The sequence below is a fragment of the Microtus pennsylvanicus genome, chromosome 2 (genome assembly GCF_037038515.1).
Source record: "Microtus pennsylvanicus isolate mMicPen1 chromosome 2, mMicPen1.hap1, whole genome shotgun sequence".
In the NCBI taxonomy this organism is placed as follows: Eukaryota; Metazoa; Chordata; class Mammalia; order Rodentia; family Cricetidae; genus Microtus; species Microtus pennsylvanicus.
Window position 1 is genome coordinate 91166854 of NC_134580.1, and position 26178 is coordinate 91193031.

The 26178-nt window shown below is 43.3% G+C and overlaps 1 protein-coding gene across 1 annotated transcript in view; it reads right to left on the reverse strand.

Annotated features, from left to right (window-relative positions):
• The window catches only part of Ryr3 (ryanodine receptor 3), a 524632-nt gene that overhangs the window by 36374 nt on the left and 462080 nt on the right, over positions 1 to 26178 (reverse strand). Inside the window, exons 68-80 of the mRNA XM_075961717.1 lie at positions 23263 to 23350; positions 23049 to 23141; positions 14287 to 14457; positions 13934 to 13993; positions 11128 to 11259; positions 10568 to 10680; positions 7362 to 7458; positions 5546 to 5652; positions 5132 to 5183; positions 4108 to 4164; positions 2816 to 2915; positions 2585 to 2664; positions 654 to 730 (exon numbers count right to left, since the gene is read on the reverse strand). Of these exons, the coding sequence (XP_075817832.1) occupies positions 654 to 730; positions 2585 to 2664; positions 2816 to 2915; positions 4108 to 4164; positions 5132 to 5183; positions 5546 to 5652; positions 7362 to 7458; positions 10568 to 10680; positions 11128 to 11259; positions 13934 to 13993; positions 14287 to 14457; positions 23049 to 23141; positions 23263 to 23350 (1227 nt within the window). The remainder of the gene's footprint in view (positions 1 to 653; positions 731 to 2584; positions 2665 to 2815; positions 2916 to 4107; positions 4165 to 5131; positions 5184 to 5545; positions 5653 to 7361; positions 7459 to 10567; positions 10681 to 11127; positions 11260 to 13933; positions 13994 to 14286; positions 14458 to 23048; positions 23142 to 23262; positions 23351 to 26178) is intronic.

Here is a 26178-nt window from a genome sequence, read left to right on the forward strand (position 1 = left end):
TGAATTATAAACAAATTTATCAGTATCAAGTACTGTAGCACACTGAGAGACCTCTTAGAGACCTAATGGAAATGTCATGAGCAATGTAGAACTCGGTTGCCTTGATTTTGCCATCCCTGGGTCCACAGGTACTATTCTATCCTCAATGAGTCAGACCTGGCAATATTACATTTTCTCTTCCTGAGAGAGACAATAAACTAATAGACTGTTAGTGCAGAGAGAGGGGGGTGGAAGGGTGGGAGGGAGGGGGGGAAGAGAGAGGGGGGGAACGAGAGATTATGCTGTAGCTCATACAGTCTTCTCATTGCCTGGAGGTTGGCAAGATTATGAAGTCGACTAAAAGGATGTTCATCCCCCAAATGTTCAAATGGAAGACATCATAGTCTATCTTAACTCTTGATACTTAGAGGCAAATTGTTAAGTAATTGTAACTTTGGTTTCTGGCAGGAAATGATGTTTGTGACTGATGGGGATTACTTCTTCTCTTAATGTAGTTTGAATGTAATCCTGAAGGCTAGGGAACATTAGCCACTCTCTGGGATTTTATGGTAGTGAATGCTGAATCTTCTCCACAATTGCATGGTAAGGTAGATGATTATGTGTACCCCTTTATCTTTGTTTTTAAGAATGCTGAGTGGTTTCCCCAGACTTACCTACAAGACTGCATAAGACCAGAAAGGCTTTGAAAGAACCCGGCATCTTTTTTCTCTTTTAAGTAATCTAGCATTTTCTGTAAAGAGACACAGTTTAGAGAGAATCAATGAAAACTATGTTGCAGCTCATGATCTTCCCAATTCTGATGGAGAAATAGCAAATCCCCTGCCATAGAAGCACACCAAAGCAGACTCAGGGCTACAGATAAGAGTTACTGGTGTAGTTAAGAAAATATAACCTCTACCCCAAGGCTCAGGGAGCATCTGGCAAGAGGCCAAAAAAACCATAAGAGCAAGGGGCAATAAGACAGTTGAGAGGCTGTCTTCTCTACAGTACCAGGGAGCTGCACCTACAACATCTCAACACTAGGTTGCCTAAGTAAGGTGTGAGTAATATTACCACCAGATGACATGCCAGTATGTCTGGGAGAAATCTTAGAAGGCCCTATCCCTAGATGAAGAGCTACAGACAATCAATGACTACAGGAAATTAATAAGGGAGAATCAATCTTCCCCAAGGATGAGTCACTTGATAGGTGATCCAAAATCAAGTGGTCAACCCTAAAGGCATGCATTTGGGCAGCACTAAATGGACACAGAATGTTGTGCTTATATGCTTAAATGAATGCATACATGTAACAATAACAAAGAAAACTGGGCATGAGTCAAAACATCTACCCAGGGAGTCAGATTCTATTGTATAAAGGCTTATTATTTTCACTACTTCATCACAGCGTAGTAGACCTTTGGCATTTGTGGATTTATTGTTTAAAGTCTTTATTATTTTGGATGAGTGTTAGGATGGTGACATCGTAATGTCATTGTTGCTGAGGTACACTCTCAATCGCTCTTTCTATGAGTATTGTTTATCGGAACAGGAGTTCAGACAGCAATGGGCCTGGCTGAGAGCACAGACATTTTTACTTTGTTTTCTCTGGTCTCTGATTTTAGAAAGGAGGAATTTTGTGTGACATAAAATTTTTGTATATTAATTTTTGTATCTTTAGCTTGCTGCAAGATAGTTAGCTGATATGTTGTAGTGGAAAAAAGAAGCCAGCAAGACAGAAAAAAATAACAAGTCTTCATGAGAAATTAGCTTGGGAAGATTTAAAGACCAAGAAAACATTATGTCTAAGATAGTTATGAATTCAGAGACTTGCAAAGTCTCTGAGATATACTTTTATGAATATTAAAGTTCTGTTTGAACTCACTTTCTTGTGCACAGGGCTGTTGTAGGTCACAGTGGCTTTCAACTTTCTTAACACTGTAACCTTTTAATATAGTTCCTCATGTTGTGGTGACCCCAACCATAAAATTATTTCATTGCTACTTTATAGCTATAATTTTGCTACTGTTATGAATCATAGTGTAAATATTTTTGGGGAAAGAGGTTTGCTAAAGGGATTGTGACCCACAGGTTGAGAACCACTGCTTCAGGAGGTACTCACAAATGCCTACCTTTCTCAACCAGTTCCAGTTCAGACACCAAATGACTACCGGCTATCCTAATACTGACTTCTTATTTTATGCCCACTAGAACGTAATCAGCGAGATAGGATGTTTTGCTATTTTATTTTGCGGTCTGAGAAATTGAACATGGGGCCTCGTTCATTTTAAGCAAGTGCTTTGTCACTGAGCTATAGCTCTGACCCCTGGGTTTATGAGACAGAGAGAGACTCACTCACTTTGTAGCCCGAGGTGGCCATGAACTCAAAATCCTCCAGCCTGAGCTTCTCAGTTGAGGACTTCATTTGTATCACTCACTAGAATAACTTCAGCCTTTACAGCAGAACCAGGCATTGTCAGTAATCGGTAAATAAGTGTTTAACGAAGAGGGGATAAGTGAGTGAATAGCAGGAAGGTGAATTATTCATGTGGTTTCTCATAGAAGTACCCCAGGAACTCTGCACCATCCCCCGATACCATCTTACCTGTTGCACGCCAGCATTGCCTCCATTGAGAATGGCAATTCCCAGCTTCAGTGTCTCAACCACCATGGGACTCATCTCACCTGCCAGGGTGAAGATTTGATTGAATCACCAAGGAAAGAGGTGCTAAATTATACCTGCTGGGCTTTCTCAGGCATGTTAATGTGACTTTAAGCCATGGAGTGTTAGCTCTGTGCCAGTCACCGAGGGTCTACCTAGAAACAGGGACATCACCTTTGCTGGCACTTATCATCTGAAGGACCATCTCTGCGGCACCACGTTCGTGCAAGCGCGCTTGCTGATACAGTGTTTTCTGCTTCTCCATCTCTTTCTCCTAGAAGAAGTCATATAGAAAGATCAGCCCTCCAGGGCTCTCATTCTTCCCTTCTGCCCATGTTCTCCTTGGGGAAATGCAATGTGGCAAGATACTCTGAGAGTGAATCTTTCATGGCTTATGAAAAGCAATGCATATAACTGTGGATAAAGCAAACCTCTAAATTTTATTTCCAGACACGACCTGGCTTCCCCAAAGAATCTACCCATAATTTACTCACTCTTTTAATGTTGAGGTTTCTACTCTTTATGTTGCTAGGTAACAGTGTTTTCACCTTTGCTATTATAAAGCAAATTATTATTATTTAAATAGTGAAGAGCAGAGAGAGAAGATTGACTCAATGTGGTCACTTTGGGAAGAGGAGCAGAAAGATTCAGCCAAAGCTCTCAGTCTTAGCCTTCAGGGTCCTAGCATGCGGGTAGGACACACACTAACTAAGCAGTGCAGGTCAAGGTATGGCCCTGTCCATCACCCCTGCCCCAACTCCAGCCCAGGCAAAGCCACAAGCTGTAAGTCTTTCTCCTGGAGACAAGTTCCTCCTTGGCTGCCTCCACGGCTCTAGCTTTTCCATCTCCCAGCATGCAATTTCTAGCAAGTCAAGATTTAAATGTGCTTGTCTTTCAATGCTCTGTTATACAGGAAACATGCTTGAGGGGCCACCTGACTATATTTGTCTGATGTAAGAAATGTCCCTGTATTTACACTGCAGACATGTTCTACCAGAACTGGTTACCAGAAGTGTAATTATCTACGTCCACTTGTATTATATTTTTGGATGCTTTGCCCATCAAAGAGCACAGAAACCTAAAATTGTGCAGTTTTAGGAGTGCCGGGCTTCTGCACTGCCTTCAAATAAAACTGCCATCAACTGGTATTTCTAGAGTAGTAGTGACAATCCCAATGCCCGTGATTTTTTTCATTTTTGGTTGTTTAAATTTGCCCCTTTTCAGTCTGTTTCTATACGATAAGTGGAACAGTTCCCTTCAGAACCAGCATAGTTAGAAGTGGGCACTGCTGAGCAGGATGCCTGCTGCCTGCCAGTCACACAGGCAGATGGCAGAGCCATGGCTGGACTTGCCGAGTCAGACACAGCAGTACAGTGAGTCCCATAAGCGAACAGCAGTCACCATTCTGAAGCCCCATTCTATTGGCCTATAAGGGTCTCGGTTCTGATGTCTTTATGGAAACTCACTTCAAATGTTTTTTCCCTCTCTTCATCTTCATCTTCATCCTCAGCACTCTGACAACTCTGGGTTCCATGGAGCAGGGAAAGGAGGACACAGACAACCAAGTTATAGGGAATCACTCTTCTTTTTTTTTTTGTTATTTCTTATTGTATTTTATAAAAAAATCTTTTTTATTTTTACATACCAATCCCAGTTCCCTCTCCCTCCCAAGCATAGCTCTTCTATGACATTTAGAACACACAAGGGACAGGTTATCATTCATGGACTCCTAGGGACCTCAGCACCTTATAAAACTAGGAACATTCCGATCGTTGCAGGGCTACATTCTACTTTAAATGCCATTTTTGTAGTCACCAAGGGGTTAAGGAACAAGAAAGAAAAACATGGAGTTCACATATCCAACGGGGACCTGTTTTAAGCACAGATACAAATTCCCTTCCCTAAAAAGTTTTGATGCAAATGAGGACAAAGGAATACAAGGATTTGTCCCTCTTAAGACAGATGCCAGGGCTGTGATATTAAGACTGGAATATCCATGATGGAAACCCCAAATTGTCACCTTTGTACTAGGGTCATGAGAGACAACAGAACAAAGCAATACGAGTTCCTGTTTGCCATCATCTGTCTCCTCTTTCCTGAATGTTTTCCTTATGTACATTCAGCATGCCAGAGTTTGTCAAACTTCTGGGTGGTATTCCTCTACTCACTGTGACTCCTCTGGAACACTGGAACCTTTTCTAGTGTCTGGCCTGTGTCCTTCATCTCCACACAGAATGAACTACCTGGCCTCTCCCAGTCACTGACTGAAGGTGGAAGACAGTCTTTGTGCTTAGGCCGTATTCAGTCAGCTTTAGAACTGGACTATGAATCCAGTTGCCGCTATTTCTACAAAGTCTCAAGGTGCTACACTAACAATGCGGGCACTGTGTGATGCCCAGAACCTGTGTTATGACCAAGCCCTAGTCTTCATGCTTATACAACTTAATATGATAGGCAGATTGTGACAAAGTGGTAAGAACCCAGGAGTACCTTGGCCATCATACTGGAGTAGGAGGTGTACAAAGGGTCATCTTCCAATTTGCTGGAAGAGAATATCAGAGAAAATATTTAGCAGGCTATGTTCTGGAGTCAACAAAAAAATTACTAAAAACCATAACCATTCCAAGTTAAATATACTAGTGAGCTAATTAGATACTCTGACTCTGAAAAGCTGATCCAGCATTGCCTCAACACGGAATTTAGGATTAAAGTCATGATTTTAGGCCATTTCATCTTTAGTCTGTCTCATATTATGATGAGAAGCCTGTCCTCTGGGTGTGTCCTGGTGACCATGAACAGAGCCTCTCAGTTCTAAAATCCCTTCTACCTGCTGTTGACACAGAAGGGCAGTTATGAGCGAGCCCTGTCCCAGGCCTGTGGGAAGAACACCATGGGGACACTCACCTCCTCTCTGTGAGGGCGTTGCGGCTAAAATACAGGATGATTTGGTGAAGCGGGTCAGGTTGCTTTTCTGTCTCTTCCTCTTCCTCCTCTTCAACCCTGGGAGATTTCTACACAGAGCAACACAGGCAGATTTGAGGCACAGATCCCTGTACGCACCGTACAACCGCATGCGAGAAGGCAAAGCGCAAGGCACAGAGGGCATCGGACTGAAAGCGTCATCTACCAGCTGCTTATTCCAGCGCAGGAGTCCCGAGGGTGCAGGGTTGCTGTAGACAGACACATTTCCCCAGCCAATCAAAGGCACGTTCCATTTTAAGTTAAATGAAATCAAAGAAAGCAAATGGCTGGCCACAGGGAAAGAGCTACGGACTCCAATCAACACTCATGCAAGCTGTGAGCACCCCAGTTCAGGAGGGAAACCCTGCTGTCACTTAAGAAACTGAGTCCCTCTAGACGATACATGGAATTTCTTCTGGAAAGCAGGCTTGAGATAGAGGTGAGACCAAAGTCATAAATCTCTGGGCTTATTCGGGGTCCAGTTGTATTATTTTAGTTTTTGTTTCAAGTATTGCAATGTTTATTGATAGGTACAAGTATATAAAATCAGGCCATGAACATGACTTAATAAATTTAGCAGACTTAATTTCAATACTATAAGAGGAACCAATTAAAAAAATCTTACCGTAGTATTAGTCTAGATTTAACCTAACAAAAGACCTGTCTCTTTGTTTCAGCTTCACACTCTACCCTAAAATTTACATTGTCCTGCAAAGTTGCCATGTAGGAGTCGCAAGACTGGCCCTCCTCTCACCAAACCACTTCTCTGTGTTCATAGAAAAAGCAGCAGCTGGCGCTAGTGGAAACAGTGAAATTTTCTGGCAGAGGTCAAGTCAGCAGGTGGATGTACTTGGTGAATTGGTGAGAACTACCCAGGTTGTGAGAATGGTTCCGCAGCAGAGGGCTAAAATGCCACTTCCTGCCAGCTTCACACCAATCAGGAACGTGCGAAAGCAAAGGCAGCACCTTTCTCATCAACAGGAGTGTGTGGGGAAAGCAAGGGACCTAAGAACAAAGGGAAGGAATGGCGAAGAGAGATTTAAAAGAAAAAAAAGGGAAGGAGAGGGCAAAGACACAGAATGATAGTTCAAAGATGAGAAGAGACAGAAAAGAATGAAAGAGAACAATACAAGATTAGTGCAGAGAGCAAATGAGAATAGAAAACGAGAAACTGAGAGGTAAAGAGAAAATAGAACACTAAGGTTGAGAAAAGAGAAGAGGAGGGAGGGCTTATTTTCCCCTCACACAGGATGAGGCTGTTCCGTTGTGATTCCCGTGGAGTGGTCCCAGAGTATGAAGTCTACTAGAGAGTGCATGCCAGCTTTCCGAAAGGCCAATACAGAAAAGAGATGCAGGAAAGAGGATTATTTAGATGTGCCTTCCCCAAAGCAGAGCTATTGTTTTGGATGTGGAGTTTTAGCAGGGAGTAAGCAGGGCAGGGGTCTCCTGCAACCAGTGGTGCTCAAAACTTAACTAGGCACGGACTCCCCATGCCACAGCTGTGCACTTTAAGAAACATTAGTTGTTAATGGTGATGGAGACAGGGGTGAGGACATTATTAGCACCTCTAATTGAAATTCCATCCTCTGGCTCGTAGGCCCATGGGCAGCATCACCCTGAGAATTTAGTTAACTCTTTTCAGGTTGACACAGCACACACCTTCTCTGTGAATGCCTGACTTCCGCAACATACACAAACACAGATAGAAAAATCAAACCCATTCATGCCCGAGTCCACTCCCAGTTTGTTCGGTACTTACAGCCAAATCCTGTACTAGTTTCTCTTCAAAGGAATACGCCTCTGTTTCTATCCAAAATCTCTGATAGCCATGGAGGAAGAGGTTAATAGAGCGGTGCCTGAGTGGAAGGGTGAGAGGGGGGGTCAGGACAGTTGCTGGGCTCGTTAGTTTAGTTTGGGTGGTTAGCGGTTAGTAAGCCGGGACAGACTTTTTGTACAATTCTCATCTTCTGATTGGTCAGGACAGCCAGTAGTTCACATTGTTTCCTTCAACTAGGTAACTCATAAATACCGGAGTTCTTCCAAGGGCCATAACCAGAGCAAGACACAACACCTCCATTTAGCTTTACTGAGTTTTAACAACATTGCCATTCTAGTGAGAAATAGCAGATTAGATCAAGTCTGAAAATGTTCGCTTCAGGAGACAGTTTAGTCATTTCTTCAGATCAGCCCACTGTCCAGTAATACAATTGAAATCGGGTTGTAGTTTAGTGCCAGACAAACTGAAAACCCTCAACTTCTGCTTCCGCACCTTCCCCTAGCCAAGGAATACCTCAGCGGGGCACTCCAGTGGTCACTTAGGAAGGCCAGATCTGGGCGTGCTATGCTGTGGGCATGCCTGCTCTGTGCCTCTGAGAGCTGTGCTCTGGTGTCTGGCTCATGCCCCTTCCTGGAAAGTTGGCCACAGAAGCACAGCTAAGACGGATCATAGTAGCAAGCCAGGATGGGAATGCAGAAAAGGACAAGATGGGTCAAGTCCTGCTTTGTGTTTTGGTAGAACCAAAATCTGGCTGTCTCCCATTAAAATCTGACCAATCAGAATTTTACTTTCTAAAAAATTGTACAAACACGTATTCTTATGGGAACATTAAATCATGGCCAGGAACGGAGGCATGTGCAGAGGACGGGCTGACGTCTCTCAGTTACATTACCATTAAAATGGGTATTAGTCTGTCATACTGAGTTTTTTCATTAACCTTTTCCAGCCAAACACGTTGAAAGGTGATCAGGAAGAAATTGTTAATTTTGTGTCTGGAGAGAAGCATACAGGGTTTTCTTTTAAACACCGGCACTAGATGAACAGCACCTCTATAGTCAGACAAATCCCTTCAGGCATTTAGTCTGGAAGATTCCCTGTCACTGAGACCATCACAAAGTAGGGAAGAGGAGCGGCTTCCTCCGTTGCCTCCTCGTTGAGTTGGTTGTTATGAAATTGACTCAGAATCCTTCATACTAGAGAGAAAACGCAGGCAGCTGTTCTAGAGCAATTGTCTCAAGGACCCATGCCTCATGACAGGGATTCCGTGAACTTATCCTGGCATATGCAGGTGTAGGAATGATGAAGGAATACCCGGATAGGAAGGGATGGTATCAGCATCATTATAAAAACAAAAATTGATTTTGAGAGGGAGGGATGACTTCTGCCTGGCCCTGGACAAGTGTTTGTAGACCTGAGTTCCTCATGCCACACCCTCAGGCAGGAGTTCTAGCCAAGAGAGGATGGTGAGCGTCTCCTAGTGATTTCATTGCCTCTTAGAAAACAAAAATCGTACACACGTCTACAATATTAAATGGACATCAGCTTCACCTTTCTGAGAGGGCTTCACCATCCCCTGTACCTAGGGTTGACTTCCATTTTTATATTTTTATTCATGAATTTATTTATTCTGCTTGATTTACTATCACTTTGTTCCCCTCCAAGTAAAAGCAAATCTAGTTCCCTGGGAGAGGCCCTGTGGAGCAGGTGCACAGCTCAGAAGCCGTGATTTCCCCACCTTCTTCAAAGACCCTAAAAGGGAAAACTCGCCTGGTTCAAGGCAAGATACAGGATATTCTGGAGAAATAATGGTCAAGATTCCCCCAATGGACAAAAGCAAAGACCAAGCATTGAATGGCCCCTGGTCTCATATTCTAAAGAAACACCCTGATGTATAGGATTCATAATGCTTTTGTCCAAGTCAGTTGGTTTTCCACGACCAGGTGAGGCTGTTCCCAAGGACGAGGAGGTTGATAAATCAAAGGTTGTTTTTCAGTCACCAGCTCTGCAGACTGATTACAGACCAGCTCTCATGTACTCTCCAGTCTGTCAGGGGAGGATGAAGTTGTCCTATCAGCAGACACGCAGAGACAGTCCTAGCAGTCCGTACAGGCCCTAGCTCTACTGATATCACTATGGTGTAGCACTTCAATGCCTTCCACAGGTCATGCATGGAAGGACTGGTCATCAGTCTCTGGTGTAACAGAGGTGGTAGACCCTTTAGATGGTTAGGTCTAGTAGGAGTACGGCCGCTGGGACCCACTCTTGAAGGGAAATTAGGGCCTTGATCTTCCCCACTTTCTGCCTCCTCACCTCTGTGAGGTGGGAAGGTTTGCTCCATTGCACATTTACTCCGATGGTGTTCTCCCTCACCACAGACAGAAAATGGTGGCACCAAGTAACCATGAGCTAAAGCCTCTGCAACCATGAACTGAAATAAATCTTTCTTTCTTTTCAGTCAGTTTGCCTCAGGTATTTTGTGGTAATGGAAACTGAACTAACACAGATTCCCTTCCTTATGCTGGCAGAAGATATGCTACATGGTAATTTTTACTTCAAAGTACCAAAAACCAAGATAAGTACATTGTGCTTCTGTCTAGCCTCTTTGGGTATTTCTAGCTTTTTTTCCTCTTTTTTTTTTTTTAATTTTAAAGCAAGGACTTGCTATGTAGCTCAGGCTAAATTCACATGCATGACTTGAGAGCTGGGATTACAGGCATGTGCCACCGCAACTAGCTCCCCCTTCCCTCATCTTGATGGTAAACGCACTGTGATGAAGGATTCTTAGGCTACATTTTGCTCTGCTGAGGAATAGTAAATTTTGTCATATCACCTAGTGTCTGAGCAGGGAATGATAGAATTTGGACTAAGGTACTTTAGAAACAGTTCCCTTTCCCCAGAAGCCTTTACACTCTCACAAAGACTCCTCTGTCAGCTAAAGCAGAGAGCCTCATATGTGCTGAGAGGCTGTGAAGGCCCAGGACGAGGCACTCTTACCTGCTTCCATACTTACCTTGATTGCTTAGTAGACCATTATACCTACCATGCAGTCTGCAAGGTGCCACGAGCCAAGGACCCCAACTTTTATAGTTAGGATCAAGATTAAGGGCCACAGAGGACTCAGCTATGGGAGAAACAGCTTAATTCCTATCACTGGCTCACCTGGCAGAGAACAATGATAGAATACCCACCTGGGCAAATTGTAGAGAGGAGCCATCCTGAAACAGGCCACCACTGCCCGTTTCCGTTGCTTTGACAATAATTTGTGCCACACAGCCTTTTTGGACCTCAAAGGCTGTTCCACCTAAGAAGGAATCACATAAGTAGCTAGACAGTAGGCCTATCCGAATGGCAGACTGAGTAGCTCAGACAAACTCTAGGATAATTTTGGTTTCACAACTGAAGTTAGCAAGACTGTCCCCAGCTGTAAGCCATTCTTGTGTGAAGGTCTTTTTTTTTTTAAATTTTATTTCCCCAAATGCCACTAGACATTTATTGCTGTTTTACAAATGGCAAAGAACTGGAAAAATATTTTGAATTCATAAGCAAGAACTCGAGAACAGTTCCGGGAAAAGCTGAGGGCAGGACGGCTTTGAGATGCCAGGCAACACTTGGGGGGTGATGTGGGATAAAATTTGGTGGTTGCCTTTTGCCTCAAGAGGTCTCCTGTAATTGAGAGCCAAGCGCAGGGAAGAAATTTCTATCCTCCGGGGCAGTCTTGCTCACTCACTCCTCAGAGCGAACCCCCTACCTGCTCCAGGTGGAAGAGAGCAGCTGAGATCCTCTGCACTCGCTCCACCGTCTTTTCCGGATTAGAAGGTTCGTCGTTCCTCAGAACATCTTTGTAGAGGTTCAATTGCCATTTCACAGCCGGGTCATCTGACTGAAAGTTGAAGCACAGCCGTGAGACAAACAATGTCTGCATCTCTAGTGCTAAGGAATACTCTCAGTCCTACCAGGGTTCCATATGATGAGGCTCGGTTGATCAAACTTCCTTTACCGCCTTGGCTAATCCCTCCGATCTAGACTAAGACCACTGTCACAGTTGAAAGCCAAAACTGAAGCAAGTGTTAACGAATCCTGGCCAGGTGGATGGGCTCTAGGCAGGTCCATAACTAGGTTCCTGGGAAATGGCCCTAACCACAGTTTGCAGCGGCTTAAGAAGGAAAGCCCATAAGTCATCGCGTTTCCCATCAGGTCCAATCAGGGGCAAGTATGCATCCTGATGGACTCCAGCCTGTGAACCTCCCGCCCACATGTGATCAAACACATCGGGTGCAGCTGGGTCAACCTTGTTTAGGGAAAAGAAAAGCCCACGTGTGATTAAGCACATCGGTGCAGCTGGGTCAACCTTGTTTAGGGAAAAGAAAACCATGTGACTGGTTTTCTGCAATTAACAATGGCCTCAGCATTTCAGGAACTGTGTTTCAGCAAGGGCTTGCATATCAGAGGCATTTTTGTTTCATGGATCTCTTGGGAATAGTAACTAAAACTTAACTTAAAAATGTAACTTTGGTTCTCACACCTTCCTCCCCATTCCCTTCCCTCCACCCCTCTTATATTTAAAGAATGTTATGTATTTATTTATGTGTGTATAACTCTGTGAGTATATGACACGTGTGCCTGGGTGTTTGTGGATGCCAGGAGAGCATGCTGGATTCCCAGGAGCTGGAGTTATAAGTACGTGTGAGCTGACTGATGTGGGTGCTGGAAACCAAATCTTAGTCCTCAGGAAGAGCAGCTGAACCATTTTTTTCCAGCCTCCACTCCTCCTTATATCCTACAACAGATAGATGCTATTATGAACTTCATATTCCTATCCCTTTATCTCTTTGTGCTACATTTTGAATGATTTCCAAAAAGCAATTTTCTAATTTATCAATTCTATTCGGCTATGGAACTTAAGGTTTAAATTTCAAGACTATTTATCTGTATAATCCTTATGCTTTTTTTTGGTCAAACCCATTTCCCTCCTTTTAAATAACATTCTGATTTTTTTTTCCAGATTCTATTGCTTCCTTTGTTTGCCTAAATGTTTTTTACTGTATTTGTCTCTAAGCTCCTTTCTGTTAGTTCATTGCTTGGGTTACCCAGCTGGAGCATTTCCTTACATGTTCTGAATCTTTTGAGCCCATTTCCAGGGATGGTTTTGTTTACTTGTTTTCCACCCACGTGTTAGTAAGTAGAGACCCTCCAAGTGGTTTCTTGGTTGATTGTCTCTGAAGGAGATAGATGAGTTTCTCTGTCTCAAAGCTAATTCGGTTCAAGTCTCATACCCTGCATTTATGATAGGATAGGAAATCAGCCCTCTATTTCCCTTCCTCTAAAGTTGCTACAACTCCAGCCCTAAGGCATGCATCTGACTGGAGCACCTGAGTTCTCTCCAGGAGGCTGGCTTCTCTTGTGATAGGGCAAGATAGTGCAGAGGTTCCTCCATCTTATATTCTAGCGGGGGCCAATCAGGTTTAACTAGAATTTGATCTCCTTGAGGAAGAATTCCACGGAAAACTACTCAGTCTATTCTAGGAACCCAAGGTCAGCGTGTCCTCATTAACTTTTCTTAGTGTCTGGGAACTGCCTGTTTGCACAGGAACCCCCCTCCAGCTAACTGCTTATCTTAGCTTCTGTAAATACTGTTTGCTACAAACTGCTTGCTTTTACAAAGTCTCCTGGAGCTTCAGAGCGAGGTGCCAGGATGTGGTTTCTGCCTTTGACAACCTCTGTTCTGGGCACATGTGGCTGTGGCCCTAGCTGCCTGGAATGAAGACTTTGAATTGGCTATGCACTGTGTCTGAACGGTCATCTCTGCTGGGCTCCCCGCAGCAACCCTACTGCTAAGAGCTAGAGCCTCTTAGTTTTTGGCAGTTAGTATTTTTTTGTTTTGTTATTTGCTTTCCCCGCCCCCTCAACTATTTTATCTACCGCTACTGTACTGTAGGGAATGAATCAGTGGTTTTGCTTTCTTCATCCTCATGTTAGGGCATAATATACCTTGAACACAGAGAATTAAAGAGTAGAAAAATTTCAAGTTGCTTTTAAATTCTAGCTCTCATTTTCTTACTCTTTTTTTCCCCCCATGACACAGACTTATTTTGTTTCAAAAAATCTCCAGAGTGGCAGGTGTTAAAATGTCCTCCCAAGTGCCTCTTTTCCTGGTCAACAAATCTAGTAGTCAATACATTTCGAGACACCTGCGATGGCTTGATATCGATTTAGTAGAAAGTTTGACACCCACTTATCACAGGCCTCTTCACGATAGCGCTTAGCCTCCCCCTTCCCCCCACAGAGCTTTCTGTAGCCCAGGCTGTGCTCAAATTTGCTATCATAACCAACACTGGCCTTGAACTCCTGATCCCCATGCCTTTGCCTCCCATTTGTGGCAATTAAACAGTTCTTAGAATTTATCTTAAAACACGAACAGGGTGTGGGGTAGTAAGTAATACATTTGTAATCTTAGCACTTGGGAGGCTGCATAGCAAGGCTCTAGCTTAACAAAGAGACAAACACAGGTCCTGCAGGCAGCGGTCACGGGGGCAGCCTGTGAGAGGAAGCATCACCTTTTCCTGCAGGTGCAGGTTATTCCGCAGATGTTCCTTGACCTCTTCATCGGTGTCCCTCTGTGGAAAGACGCTACATTTTATTCCTAAGGATCACGGTGGAAAAGCCAAACAGGATGCAGGAAGTTTGGAGAGTTAGTGTACAGTTTAACTGGGATCTTTCTTAGGAGAACGAAAGGAGAGAGGTGAAGGAGACTTACCCCAAGCTACTGACTTCCAGACAGCTTTACAAAGTGCATACCTCTCCCTCAGCCCCCACCCTCCCCTCGCAGGAGCACCCCTTTTGAGGCTGAGTACCGTCCACTCCCCACAGCCCATCCTCTGCGCTCAGCCTGACCACACAGGCAGCTTACACAGCTGTAGCGTGATTTTGCCAGTGAGATGAGCTCCTGGTCGCCTGGAGTACACATGTTCAAACCAATGGGTAGCATTTTCTTGAGAGCAGCCACGATGAGGGAGGTCTGGATGGAATACAAGTCTCCTCGCCTCTTTGTCTTCTTCCGCTCCTGGTCCTGTCCTCCAGACTAGGAGATGATGTTGAGATAAAGAGAAGGGCTCAGTGACTCTCTGAAAGGAACTGCCTCAGCTCAGGGGTAGCTTGCTTCCTTGAGGCCCTGTCCGTACAGGCTGGGCCTTACTACATTTCAAAGAACAGTAAAAAACAAAAACAAAAAAAAGTGTTAAGCAAAAACAAACCAGACGGTCATTAAAGACCAGCCCAAACCCGAGGCTTCGCTTCTGTACATGCACAAAAACCACAGTAGCTAGACACACAGCACAGACACCCATCGTCCTTGCTTCCTCCCTTCTGCGCCAAATGGACAAGAGTCACAACAAAAAGAACGATTTTTACAACAGGGAAAATAACTCCGACAAAGAACAGCTCCCTACCACTGGGCACGGTTACGGGTACTGGGCACTGGGTACGTGGAAGAGCGTCCTCCACAGCACCAGTGGCCTGTTTCCAGGGCCGAAGCTGGTGTTTTACAGCGTGGGCCTTCCATATAGCCTCTCTATCGTGGGGCAAAGTAAGTTCTTACAGGGAAACCTACAGTAGGACAGCTTCAGGCTCTGGCTGGGAGGAAGGTATGGGAGAAATTATATGTGAAATAAAGGATAACAAATAATACCCTAGCCCTATGGGAGTTGTGAGTTTAGTTTTATTTTTAATCTTGCATATTTACACTTATATGTGTCTCTGTGTGGGTGTGAGCACATGAGTGAAGAATCCACAGAGGCCAGAAGAGGGTGTCTAAACCCCTGGAGCTGGAGTTACAGGATGCTGGGAACTGCCTGAGGTCCTCTGAAGACCCAGCAAGTGCTCTTAACTGCTGAGTGATGAGAGCTTTGAGACTTTGGTTTGTGCTTTGTCATTCTTTTCAGAGTTCACACAGCTAATTATTAGTGGTTTTGTTGCCTGAGTTTTGTTTTTGTTGCGGTGGTAGTTGCAGTGTGTGTGTGTTTGTGTGTGTGTCGGTGTCTCTCTCTGTGTGTGTATTTGGTTATCTTGAAAGAGGTCTCACTATGCAGCCCATCCTGGCCGTGGATTTACGCCAATCCCGCTTCAGCCTTTACTCCTAGGATTACAGGTATAAAATACATACCTGGCGCTAAGTGGGAGGTGTGAGAGAGAAATCCGACTGGCTTCACTATAGAGGACGTAGCTCCCAAACAAGCAACTGAAAATGCTCAGCACCCATAGTGTAGCACATGGTGGTGGTCTGGGTAGGTTCAGGGGACAAGATGCTATAGCGACCTGTTTTTAGGTTGCCATGGCTGGCAGAGCAATGCTGACCACGTGACACTCTGCTTAACAGACGTTCCCTCAGCTGAGTAAGCAGCCGATACAAACAGGGAGGATTTTGTGGCCTGAAATTAGTCAGGACCCATGCTGAGGGAAAACTGGTTTTGCTTCAAGAGTGTGTCTGCTAAAATGCAGTGGCAGTAGTGCAGCTTACAACGACATGCATACAGAGCTCTGGGTCCCTGTTCCCTCCCCCTAGAAGTGGCACGTCAGGCCCATTTATGAGATATGTATTTTCTTTTATTTTTTAAATGTATCTTATTTTACATGTATGAGTTTTTGCATGTATGTATATATGTATGTATGTATGTGCATCATGACTGTGTACCATGTGTGTGCCTGGTGCCAAAGAGGTCAGAAGAGGTCATCAGATCCTCTGGATTAGATGGTTGTGAATTACCATGTGGATGCTAGGAACTGAACCCAGGTTCTCTAAAAGAGTAACAAATGCTCTTAACTACTGAACTTTAACTCCAAAGCCCCAAAAATGTGCTTTCTAGAGAAGAGTTCGGATTAATTCTGCCTTTGGATCAATGGCTATGTTCCAGTGTGTGAAAGAGATTCCTAATGATGAATGACACTCGATTGGAAATGTTATTTTCCCACTTGGCCATGCATGCAGCACTTCCAGATGGTTATATTACCAATTTGGAAATCAGTCTGATGAAAGGGAATGGCAGAGGCACTCTGTCTCAGGACTCCGAAACCACAAGTCAGCCCCATGATGCATGTTAGAAGGACAGTAACATGTATGGGAAGGGAAGAGGAGATGCTGAGGACCAGAGGCCTCTCACGTCCCAGAACAGCAGACTGTGAAGGGTGCTTCACACGACACTGCAAGTTCTGGTGCTCACTGAGCCTCCTAGGTTCCTTCTGGCTCTACCATCAAGTGGAGAACGCCAGTGGCAAAGTCCAGCACCTAAACTATCCATTAAGGGTGGAATCTGGCTACAAACATATAAACTACACAGTATTATGTATGTGTATGTGTGAACAATAACACACAGCACATGGGTAAATATGCCAAAATGTAATTGTGGATTTGATATAGAATTTAAATGATTTCCCAGTTAGTCTCTGCTTAGTTTTGCCTGTATCCTATTCTAAGCATAGTGTCTACATGTATGACTTTGATACGCATTTCCAGTCCTTAGAACAAACTTGAAATAGTTTAGGACTGAAATCTAAACTATTTCAAGCTCAGGGATCTTGAGTGTTTAGAGGTCACACAGTAAGAAAGCATCTGAGACGTCACTCTGATGCAAGCCTGTCTTGCCAAGGCTCCATTTCTCTTTTCTGCAAGCTGCATGTGAATTGGGTCTTACATGCCTCCCATCTCCACCACATCCCTTGGGTCCGGGGGTTTGGAACAATAGCATTAGATACTTCTTAGTAGACAGACGGGGAAGAATGTCTACGTAAACTTCAGGAACAATTGGAAACTTATTCCATTACATGTACATTTTGTGCAAAAGCTTAAAGTTATCTGCTGATTTCAAACTTGAGTCCACAAACTTGAATCATGGGAGCTTGAATCAGAGCTGGGGCCACTAACAGACACCAGAAATGCTAACTTGGTGTCATGACAGAAGAGTGAGGCTCTGAGTCTCCTGATTCCTGCCTGTCCTCCCTATCTCTGGCAGTGTGGTGGCTGCCCAACTAAGAGAGTAGGCATTTGGGGAAGGGAGCAGAAATAGCAAGGAGACCTCAGTTAAAGCAAGGCTTGCCTGGCTTCCCCATTCCAAGGGTGGACAAGCCTGCATTCACTCTTGGACAGGCGGTTGTCTTCCCCGGGCACCCACAGTGTGGACGGGGACAGAGCGTGGCACCTCTAATACTAGGACAGAAAAGACACATCATGCATTTGACCTGTACCTTTACTTGCATGGCCTGTGTGGAAAGACAAAGGGAAAGAAACAAGGAGAGGAGTCAGTCAGTGAAAGCAGGGATCCAAAGCATCAGGCGGCATGTTAGTCACAGCTTCTTGGGCCCAGTTACTCAGTTAGCAGCACAGATACTCAACAGTTCACGTAAGCATAGCATGAAGACAGAGGGGAGGTTAGAATGTAGGTTCATTTGCCTGTTAAGAATTATATATATCCTCCTCAAGCACTTCCGGCCTGGAAAGAAGTTACCTTAGAGACCCGCCTTCCAAAGTGTATGCTCTGTAGATCCCACCCACAGCAGCTACTCACAGTAACTACATCTACAGAGTCTCCTCTTTTACTTCCCGTAACCGCAGGGGGCTGCAGACAATTTGCAAGGACCCAAAGACCTCAGGTTTTAATTCCCCCCCTCACCACCACCACATTAATCTGCTCCAGCAGACTCCAGCAGATTAGAGAATCAAGTTAAGGACAATGCCTTTGTTTCTGCTAGAAAGTCTGCTATGGCCGGGCGATGGTGGCGCACGCCTTTAATCCCAGCACTTGGGAGGCAGAGGCAGGTGGATCTCTGTGAGTTCGAGACCAGCCTGGTCTACAGAGCTAGTTCTAGGACAGGCTCCAAAGCCGCAGAGAAACCCTGTCTCGAAAAACCAAAAAAAAAAAAAAAAAAAAAAAAGAAAGTCTGCTTTGAATATAATATTATATATAATATATATTCACTTTTGAATCTTTTCAAAAAACTTTAAATTATTTTTATTTAAGTTCATTTGGTGTAATTGATGTACAAAACATTAGCCTAATGTGCTGTTTTTCCCATTTTTTATATTTAAAATTTTTTTCATATATTTTGATTATATTCTTTCCCCTTTCCTAATTCCTCCCAGATCCTCCCCACCTTTCTCTCTCTTAAATAAAAAAGCTAAAACCAAACCAAACATTGAAACAAAACAAAAACTGGAATCCTTTTTGTGTTGACTATTTGCAATTATAAAAATTTATTTTAAAAATTACTGGAAGGGCTGGGCTGTACATAGCTCACACAAGGCCCTGGCTTCCTTCCTAAGCACTGATATCAAAGGAGCAAAAACAGAGCAGACAGTGTTGGCAATGAAGAGACCATACTAAACTTTCGGGCTGGGCATGATGATCCACACCTTTAATGCCAGCCCTGGAAGTAGAGGAGGAGTTCAAGGACAGCTTGGGCTGCAGGATAGACTGTGAGGTCAGCCCAGAGTGCATAGAAAGACCTGGTCTCTAAACAGAGAGGAAGGGAGAGGATAATAAGAGACTGGGAGTTGCTGGGGGTATGTAGACTGTCCAGAGTGATGTGGGATCACTCTACAACCTAAACAACAGAGTAAAGCTTCCTACACTGCAGCTTTAAGTCAAGGCTCCTACATTCCAAAGGCTATGTCTTTATTCTTCACATATTGCCAAGATTAACTGTCACATGGTAATTCCCTGATTCTGCTTCCTATGTCCTCAAGGTAACTTTACTTATCCCCTCGTAGGTCATAAACCACAGCATTACCTTATGATCAAACAAGTGACTTGCTGTGTACACCTTAAGGGGAAAAAGAAACCAAACCAGACTTTGCAGCCTTCATGTTTTTCTGAGATGTGGGGGTTTGATGAATATACATTGCCTGGTGTTGTCTGTGCCAGCAGAGCACAGGGGGCTCACATCAGGCTTTGATCAAAGGCAGACCTGCTCTGTGGGAAGTCCTTACACCATCTACAGGGTAAGCGAAGTTAATGGAAGTCAATTCAACATGAGATGTTAGAGGAGAGAAGAATTTCTAGAAGTCAGTCTGAGAAATGGGGGATGGGGTGGAGGGGGAGAAAGGGAGAACATGCAAAGGGAGAATCAAGATCAGGAGAAAGGGGACAGATGGGAGGGAAGGGACAGAGCATAGAGGAGAAAGGGAAAGCGCGTATGTCAGAGAGAGGGGTGGAGGGAGGGAGAGAGAGAACACAAGTGCACAAATGTGAGATAATTCAAAGTGTAAGAGCAAAGAAAAGAGAAAGGATGCAGAGGGAGGAAGTAAAGGAGAATGATGTATGTGTGTGCATGTGTGTGCATGTGTGTGTATGTGTGTGTATGTGTGTATATGTGTGTGTACGTGTGTACATGTGTGTGTATGTGTGCATGCATGTGTATATGTGTGAGTATGTGTGTGCATATGTTATGTGTATATGTGTGTATGTGTGTGTATATATATATGTGTGTGTATGTGTATGTATGTGTATATGTGAGCAAAAGTCACACGATTTTGATCAAATATATCTTCTTAGACAATTCCTGTCCTTTTTTCAACTCATTTCAAAACACATCGCAATTCTTGGATTTCAGCGGTGCATTTTAGGGCTTACAATATTGGTCAAGGACTGGCTAGCATTTCTTTGGCTGGCTTAACATTTCTTTCATTAGATGCGTTCTAACTTACCATTCCCCTCTGAGGAAGCTGCTGCCATATCACCAGAAAACAAAGCACATTTAAAAACCAAACCAAATTGTTGCGGGAGGTCCTCCTGCTTCTCCAACCTATAGCTGCTGAGATACCAGCCCATTGGGGCGTGGTCTCTCTCCCTTTAAAAAAGCGGCCACTTCCCTCTCCTCTCTCTCTTCACTTCCTGCTCCGCCGGAGACTATCCTGGTTGCGTAGAGGGCTGTTGCCTGGGACAGTGATCTGTAAGTTTTTTCCCATTTAAATAAATATCACCCTATTAATCATAATCCCAAATTGGTGTGGCATTGTTTATGACTTACGCCTTCACCAAATCTATTTGCTCAGCTAGGAACATCAGCTTAACGTATATTCACAAACCAGAGCTTTATAAACAAAATATACAGTGAACTTTTAGAAAGGAAATGTGCTTGAGCTGCCAGCAAAATAATGTCTTTGAAAGGATCTTCAGTTAACTGGTGGGAACGGCATGGCCCACTGTATATTTCTGTGTTTCCTTGCCATCAGCATGGCTTATGCAGTGTATGACATGCAGCATTCACGGATGGAAACCTCCACCAAGACCGCCATATGCACCCACAACAACTTCATTTCTGCAACGCCAGAATGCAACCAAGAACAGAGACAAATGCAAGCCCAGCGATAGGTGCCCATTCAGAGCAGGGAGCAGAGACCATCTGATTGTACAGGAGCAAGGGCAAGTGGCTATTTATTGGAGGCAATGCATCTATCTTAATGTGTTCATTAAATGATATCTTATCTGACTGATACTGATGAAGACTGACTTAACTAGAGTCTCTTAGTAGAACCTAGAAAAGTCAGATAGCAAATTCAACCCCTTTATATAGATTGAAAAGATGGATTCTGAGGATTTAAGTGAATGAAACAAAGCCTCAGAGAGCAGCTCAGTCAAGGGCACAACTTTCTCCTTGCTATTTCTTGTCTATTTGCTATGATTTTTCTCTGTCCTAACTCATGCAACAGGGACAGTGTGGATATAAAAGGCTCAGAAACTATCAGCATAGAATGTCAGTGGAAATGGAGTTTCTTCCTAAGATGAACCTTTCTAAGAGGGATGATATCCATGTCTTGAACATGATCATTTTGACCAAGCAAATGCTCCCCTTTCCTTATTCAGCATTGTGAATGAGCCACTCAAATGTCCCCTTTCCTCATTAGCATTGTGAATGAAAAACGTTTTATTAGTTTGTTAGTGGATGAGTTGAGTTATGAAATGGTTTTCCATTGCCTCATTCATTTATAAACTCAAGGACCTGGAAGAGCCATTCATCACCAGAGGGCTGAGATGGGTTTTCCCGTTCCTACGCATCAGAGATCCCAATACTTGTATCAGACTGTAATGGATGCTAGCTGGGTCAGTCCTGAGCCAGAGGATCAACCCAATGTGAAAGACAACATGGTGTCTGCTTGGGATTCCTGACTTTCTACAGGAAGTCGGGTTAAAGGACAGTTTGTGATGGCTGCAAGACCCTGCAAAAGAAACGCAGATAGGCTGGAATCTTAGGAAGCTGGGAAACCTGGGCTTGTGTTCCTCAAATAAGCAGCAGCGTCCATCAACAGGCGAATGTGAGAAAAATTGTAAGAAACCAGATAAGTGTATGTAAAGGACTAAAGGAGACACCCTGAGATACCTTTCCAGCGAAGATTCTCCTCAAATATAATCTTGCTGATTTGCATATGAGCTATTTCTAATGTCAACTTTATTGGGCAGCTTATGTTCAAAGTGTACTCTGGTTTATACTACGGAGCAGACTGAAAATGCTACAGTCAAATTCTGGATACTAGAAGAGTGCTAACGTTAAAAGAGATGAAAGACAGAAGAAGCAGTGCTGGGTAGCTGCAGCTGCTCAGAGCCAGCTGCCCCACTCGGTCTAGCCCCAGGTCCTTGAATTTTCATTGTGGTATCACAATAGCCTGCACTGACAAGACATGGGTCATCTGTCCAAAATGGTTACTAGAAAGATGTTGCAGGTCTTCCCTACAAGCCCATGGTTCCCACCTTGCCAGATCCATCTTGGGTCCCATGCATACTCCACTGCTGTGTTTCTCACAGGCAGCACTGGCAGCAATGAGAGGGGTGTCTCTCAGCTCTTACAGGCTACTGAGCCTTGACGTATAAACCAAACCCTCCCAAGGCACAGTTCTCGGGAAACAGAGCCAAGAGTAAGCCACCATGCCAGTAAGAAGACGTTATAGTTAAGAAGACTTGACTCTTGTGTGTGCAGCGGAAGCAGCGTGACTGTGCATGGCTGTTTCTCTCTAGTCAAGACAATGAAGCTTCATTGTACAGAGCTGACTGAGAAGGAGATGCCAGTCTCCTTTGCCCACTTCTATATCACAGTTCCCTTCTATAGGTTAGCCTTTCCCTCAGACAATACAGTGACATGCCCTCTTTCAAACATCTCCTTGCAGGAGATGGGCAGACGTTGGCTTTCTGAGTAAGAATGTCATGGAAAATGAACATAGGCATTAAGAGGTTGGCACATCTGGAATAAAACAGATGTTGGTGTTCCAAACAGAAAGAAAACATGATGTCAGGGTGTGTGCTATGGAGGTGTGAAGGCCTGGTCATTTCTTCCCAGCCCATCAGAAGGTGACTTTGCACTTCTGCACTTTTGGAGTGTGGCTATACTGGACACACTTCTATCTTAAAACCATTCACACTAGTGTCTGTTTGAAGACCTCTCAAATGCCTGGGGCAAAGCTTGAGACTTAAATTTTCCGTTATACAAGCACCTATTTATTCACAAAACAGGATGCCCATGCTTATTTGACAGGAGCTTCTTCTGGCATGTTCTAAAGAAACAGCAGCAGTAGAGGCTGCTAGTTATATGGTGTAACCTAAGCTGAATGTATCACTAAAGCCCCACAGAATAGGAACTAGATCCAAGAGGTCAAGGTTCAAGCACCCTTGACACAGACTTCTGAGGACTTACTTTTGACATCTTGCTTTTGCTGTCTCCGGTTAAAAATGCCAAGTTATTAATTTCATTTTGAATCACAAAGTTTTGCTCTTCCCTCTTGAAGTTCTAGAGAAGGACAGGGTAGAGGAAGATTTAAAAGAAAAAAAAAGCACGCATTAAAAGAAAGATTTTCCAGACCTATACCTGCCGAAACTGTTCAGAATCTAGGACCAAAGTGTGTCCTTACGTGAGATTTACACCACAGAATGAAGACTTCGGCCACCATGCGGAAGAGCTGGTCAGAATCAGTGTCTGGGCTTTTGAGCCAGTTAGATCTGCATTGAGAAGCAAAGAGATAATATAGAAAATTCAGCAGGGATTACAAATATACCCCACAAACAAAAGCAGAATATGTTCAGTCAGGTAAAACTCCATTTATTGCTGCCAGGGGGCCAGCCACGAGACAGCATAGGACTGGAAAGGAATCCATGGCTTGAGCATATACTAGATTGTTCTATCTGAAAGAGTTAAGGAAAACACACTCACACGCTCTCTTGATGGTTTCCTTCAGACCCTTTCTTTAGTCTTCTTTTGCATTCTCTATTTTCCTGGTGATTTCCTCTCTCATTCTTGATGTTTTCTTTTTAACTCTCACTCTTGATGTTTCCTTATAGCCCATCTTAACTCTATCTAACTCTATTCTTGCCCTTCTAGCTTATATACCCCAGCAAAATCTTTCAGGAAATATAAAAATCACAATGTGGTTATTCTGTTTTTCAAGTGGATGATTATAATGAATACAGAACAAACAGTAAAAAAAGCATGTTTTCAAAATCCCTTACATGATTAAACATTCTATGTATTATAGGTAAAAAACAAATTATCCCAAGAACCCATGTACATTCATACCCAAACACCTTGTTACAGATTAATCATGGGAGCAAGCAAGGTATTCTTCTCAGTCAGGTCTTTTACTGGCAGGCTACATTTTGCAGTTACAAAGAAAGGTCAATTACTTTATTACTTATCTTGAAAGGTAATCTTATAGGGAATCTTAAAGGAATCACAAACATAAACTTTTATATATGAAAAAGAATCAGTCAACTCTATTAGGGTACATACCCACTCATCAATAGCTTTTTTATATCAGGAGACTGAGGGCAGAAATGGGTATAAGGAATTAATTATCACCTTTGGTCACTAATCAACCAGCAAGGGAAGGTACGTCAGCTAGAAACAATTGAGCTGCTTTGTATTTTTGACCTCAGCTATGTGTCCTTGTGAACTTTATAGTATTTTCTAGCGTTTTTCATCTCAAAGCTATTATCAAAACATCTGATCTAACCTGAAGTTATTTTAAAGCTTTGTTTCAGCTAATGTTGCACACCGAAACCTGTGCCTGCATCTCTCAGCATTAGAGTTAGAGCCAGCCTGGTTCCTGGGAACTCAATTGTTTTTCTTAATCATTGTTACAGCCAATGCAGCTCCTTAGGCAAAACTCACAGGCCCTGGCTGTGTATCTTTTCCTGTATTTGTTTTTATTCATCAAAACTCCATACAAGCTAACATTATTATTAACAATTAGACAGTACAGTTTAGGGAGGAATCATCTTTAAGTCACAGGTAAAAATGCCCAGTAGAATGGAATGTTTCCATAAGATAAGCACATGTATTACATGCAATGGGTGTCTCCTCACATCCATTCAACCATGTCAGATACCAGAGAAAGATAACAGCAACAAACATGTAAAGGCACAGGAAAAGCAAAAGACATTCCAGAGTCTGTGGTCTTGAGGCCTTGCCTAACTGAGATTGACCCATCAGAGAGTTTCCTCCTGGTGGACTGACACCTTGAACTTCAATTGCCACTTATTGCTCCTCTTTTATGGCCACTGGCAAGCATTACCATATGAAGACAATAATCCTTATACATTAAGGAAAAGGCTCAGAATTGGAATACATATCATTTGTACTTTAATCAAAGTTTTCAAGAATTGTGGCAAAACAAAAGTCTGACATTAACATTTCAAAACTGTCACTTTTTTGGTTTCTTCTGTAAAAGGATGGTTAACCTGTAAGTTTGGAGATAGACCATCCTAAAGGCCTTATTTTAGAGAGATTTAATGAAGAAGTCTAGCAAACCTGTGAAAACATGGTCACTATGGCATCCAGTCCTGCCCCTGGACTATTTAAATTGGGGGGCGCGGGCTTTTGAATGAGTGTGCTTGCTGATATCAAAAGAGGGCATCAAATCCCCGGAGCTGGAATTACAGATGGTTGTAGACTGCCAAATGTGGATTTTTGGAACTGAACTCAGTCCTCTGTAGGAGCAGTACTTGATTTAACCATTTCTCCAGTCTCTCAAAGCCAGTTTTCTGAGTGAAAAAAAAAGTTTATCATTTAAATTGTTTTAACAGTTTCTTGGGGTATGGTAGGGAAGGGGTGGGGTAGTAAGGACATCTGTTCTTGTGTAGAGGCCAGAGAACAACCTCAGGTATCATTTCTCTGTCTCTTACTGGCCTGGAACTCATCAAGTTGGCTTGGATGACTAGCCAGCAAGCTCCAAAGATCAGCCTATCTCTGCATGCCCTTTAATAGAACAAAACAAAAACAAATGCCAAAAACAACCAAACTAAAATCCTATAGTTAAAAAAAAATAAAATTCTGTAGTTTCTGGGGATCATCATGCTTACAGGTAGGAACTTTACTAACTAAGCTGTTTTTCCAGTCCCAGAAACCAAATAGCTTTTATAACCTCTTAAATGGCTTGGAAATTCTCTATAAATAAACATTAATATTTTTCACTAGGTTTGTTTCAGAATAACGCAATAGTGACAAGGCTAAATTATGTCAAACTCTATAAGTCATCTTCTATACGTTGTCCTTTTCTTGGGTATCATGCATAGTTGAGCTAAATAATATTTCAAAATGGCAGGGTGAATGGTTATCTCCAAATATCTGCACAGAATGATGTAAAAACAAACACCAACCAAACAACCAAGCAAACAAAATGCTGCCCTTCTACTCAACACAGAGATTCTTCTTCTCATTAACCCACCACTCAACTTTCTAGACATCAACTCACCAATTCAACCATGACATTGTCTGGAGTTAGGACCCCACATACTAAAAGCTCAGCCCCACTTCACACTGTTCCCACTTC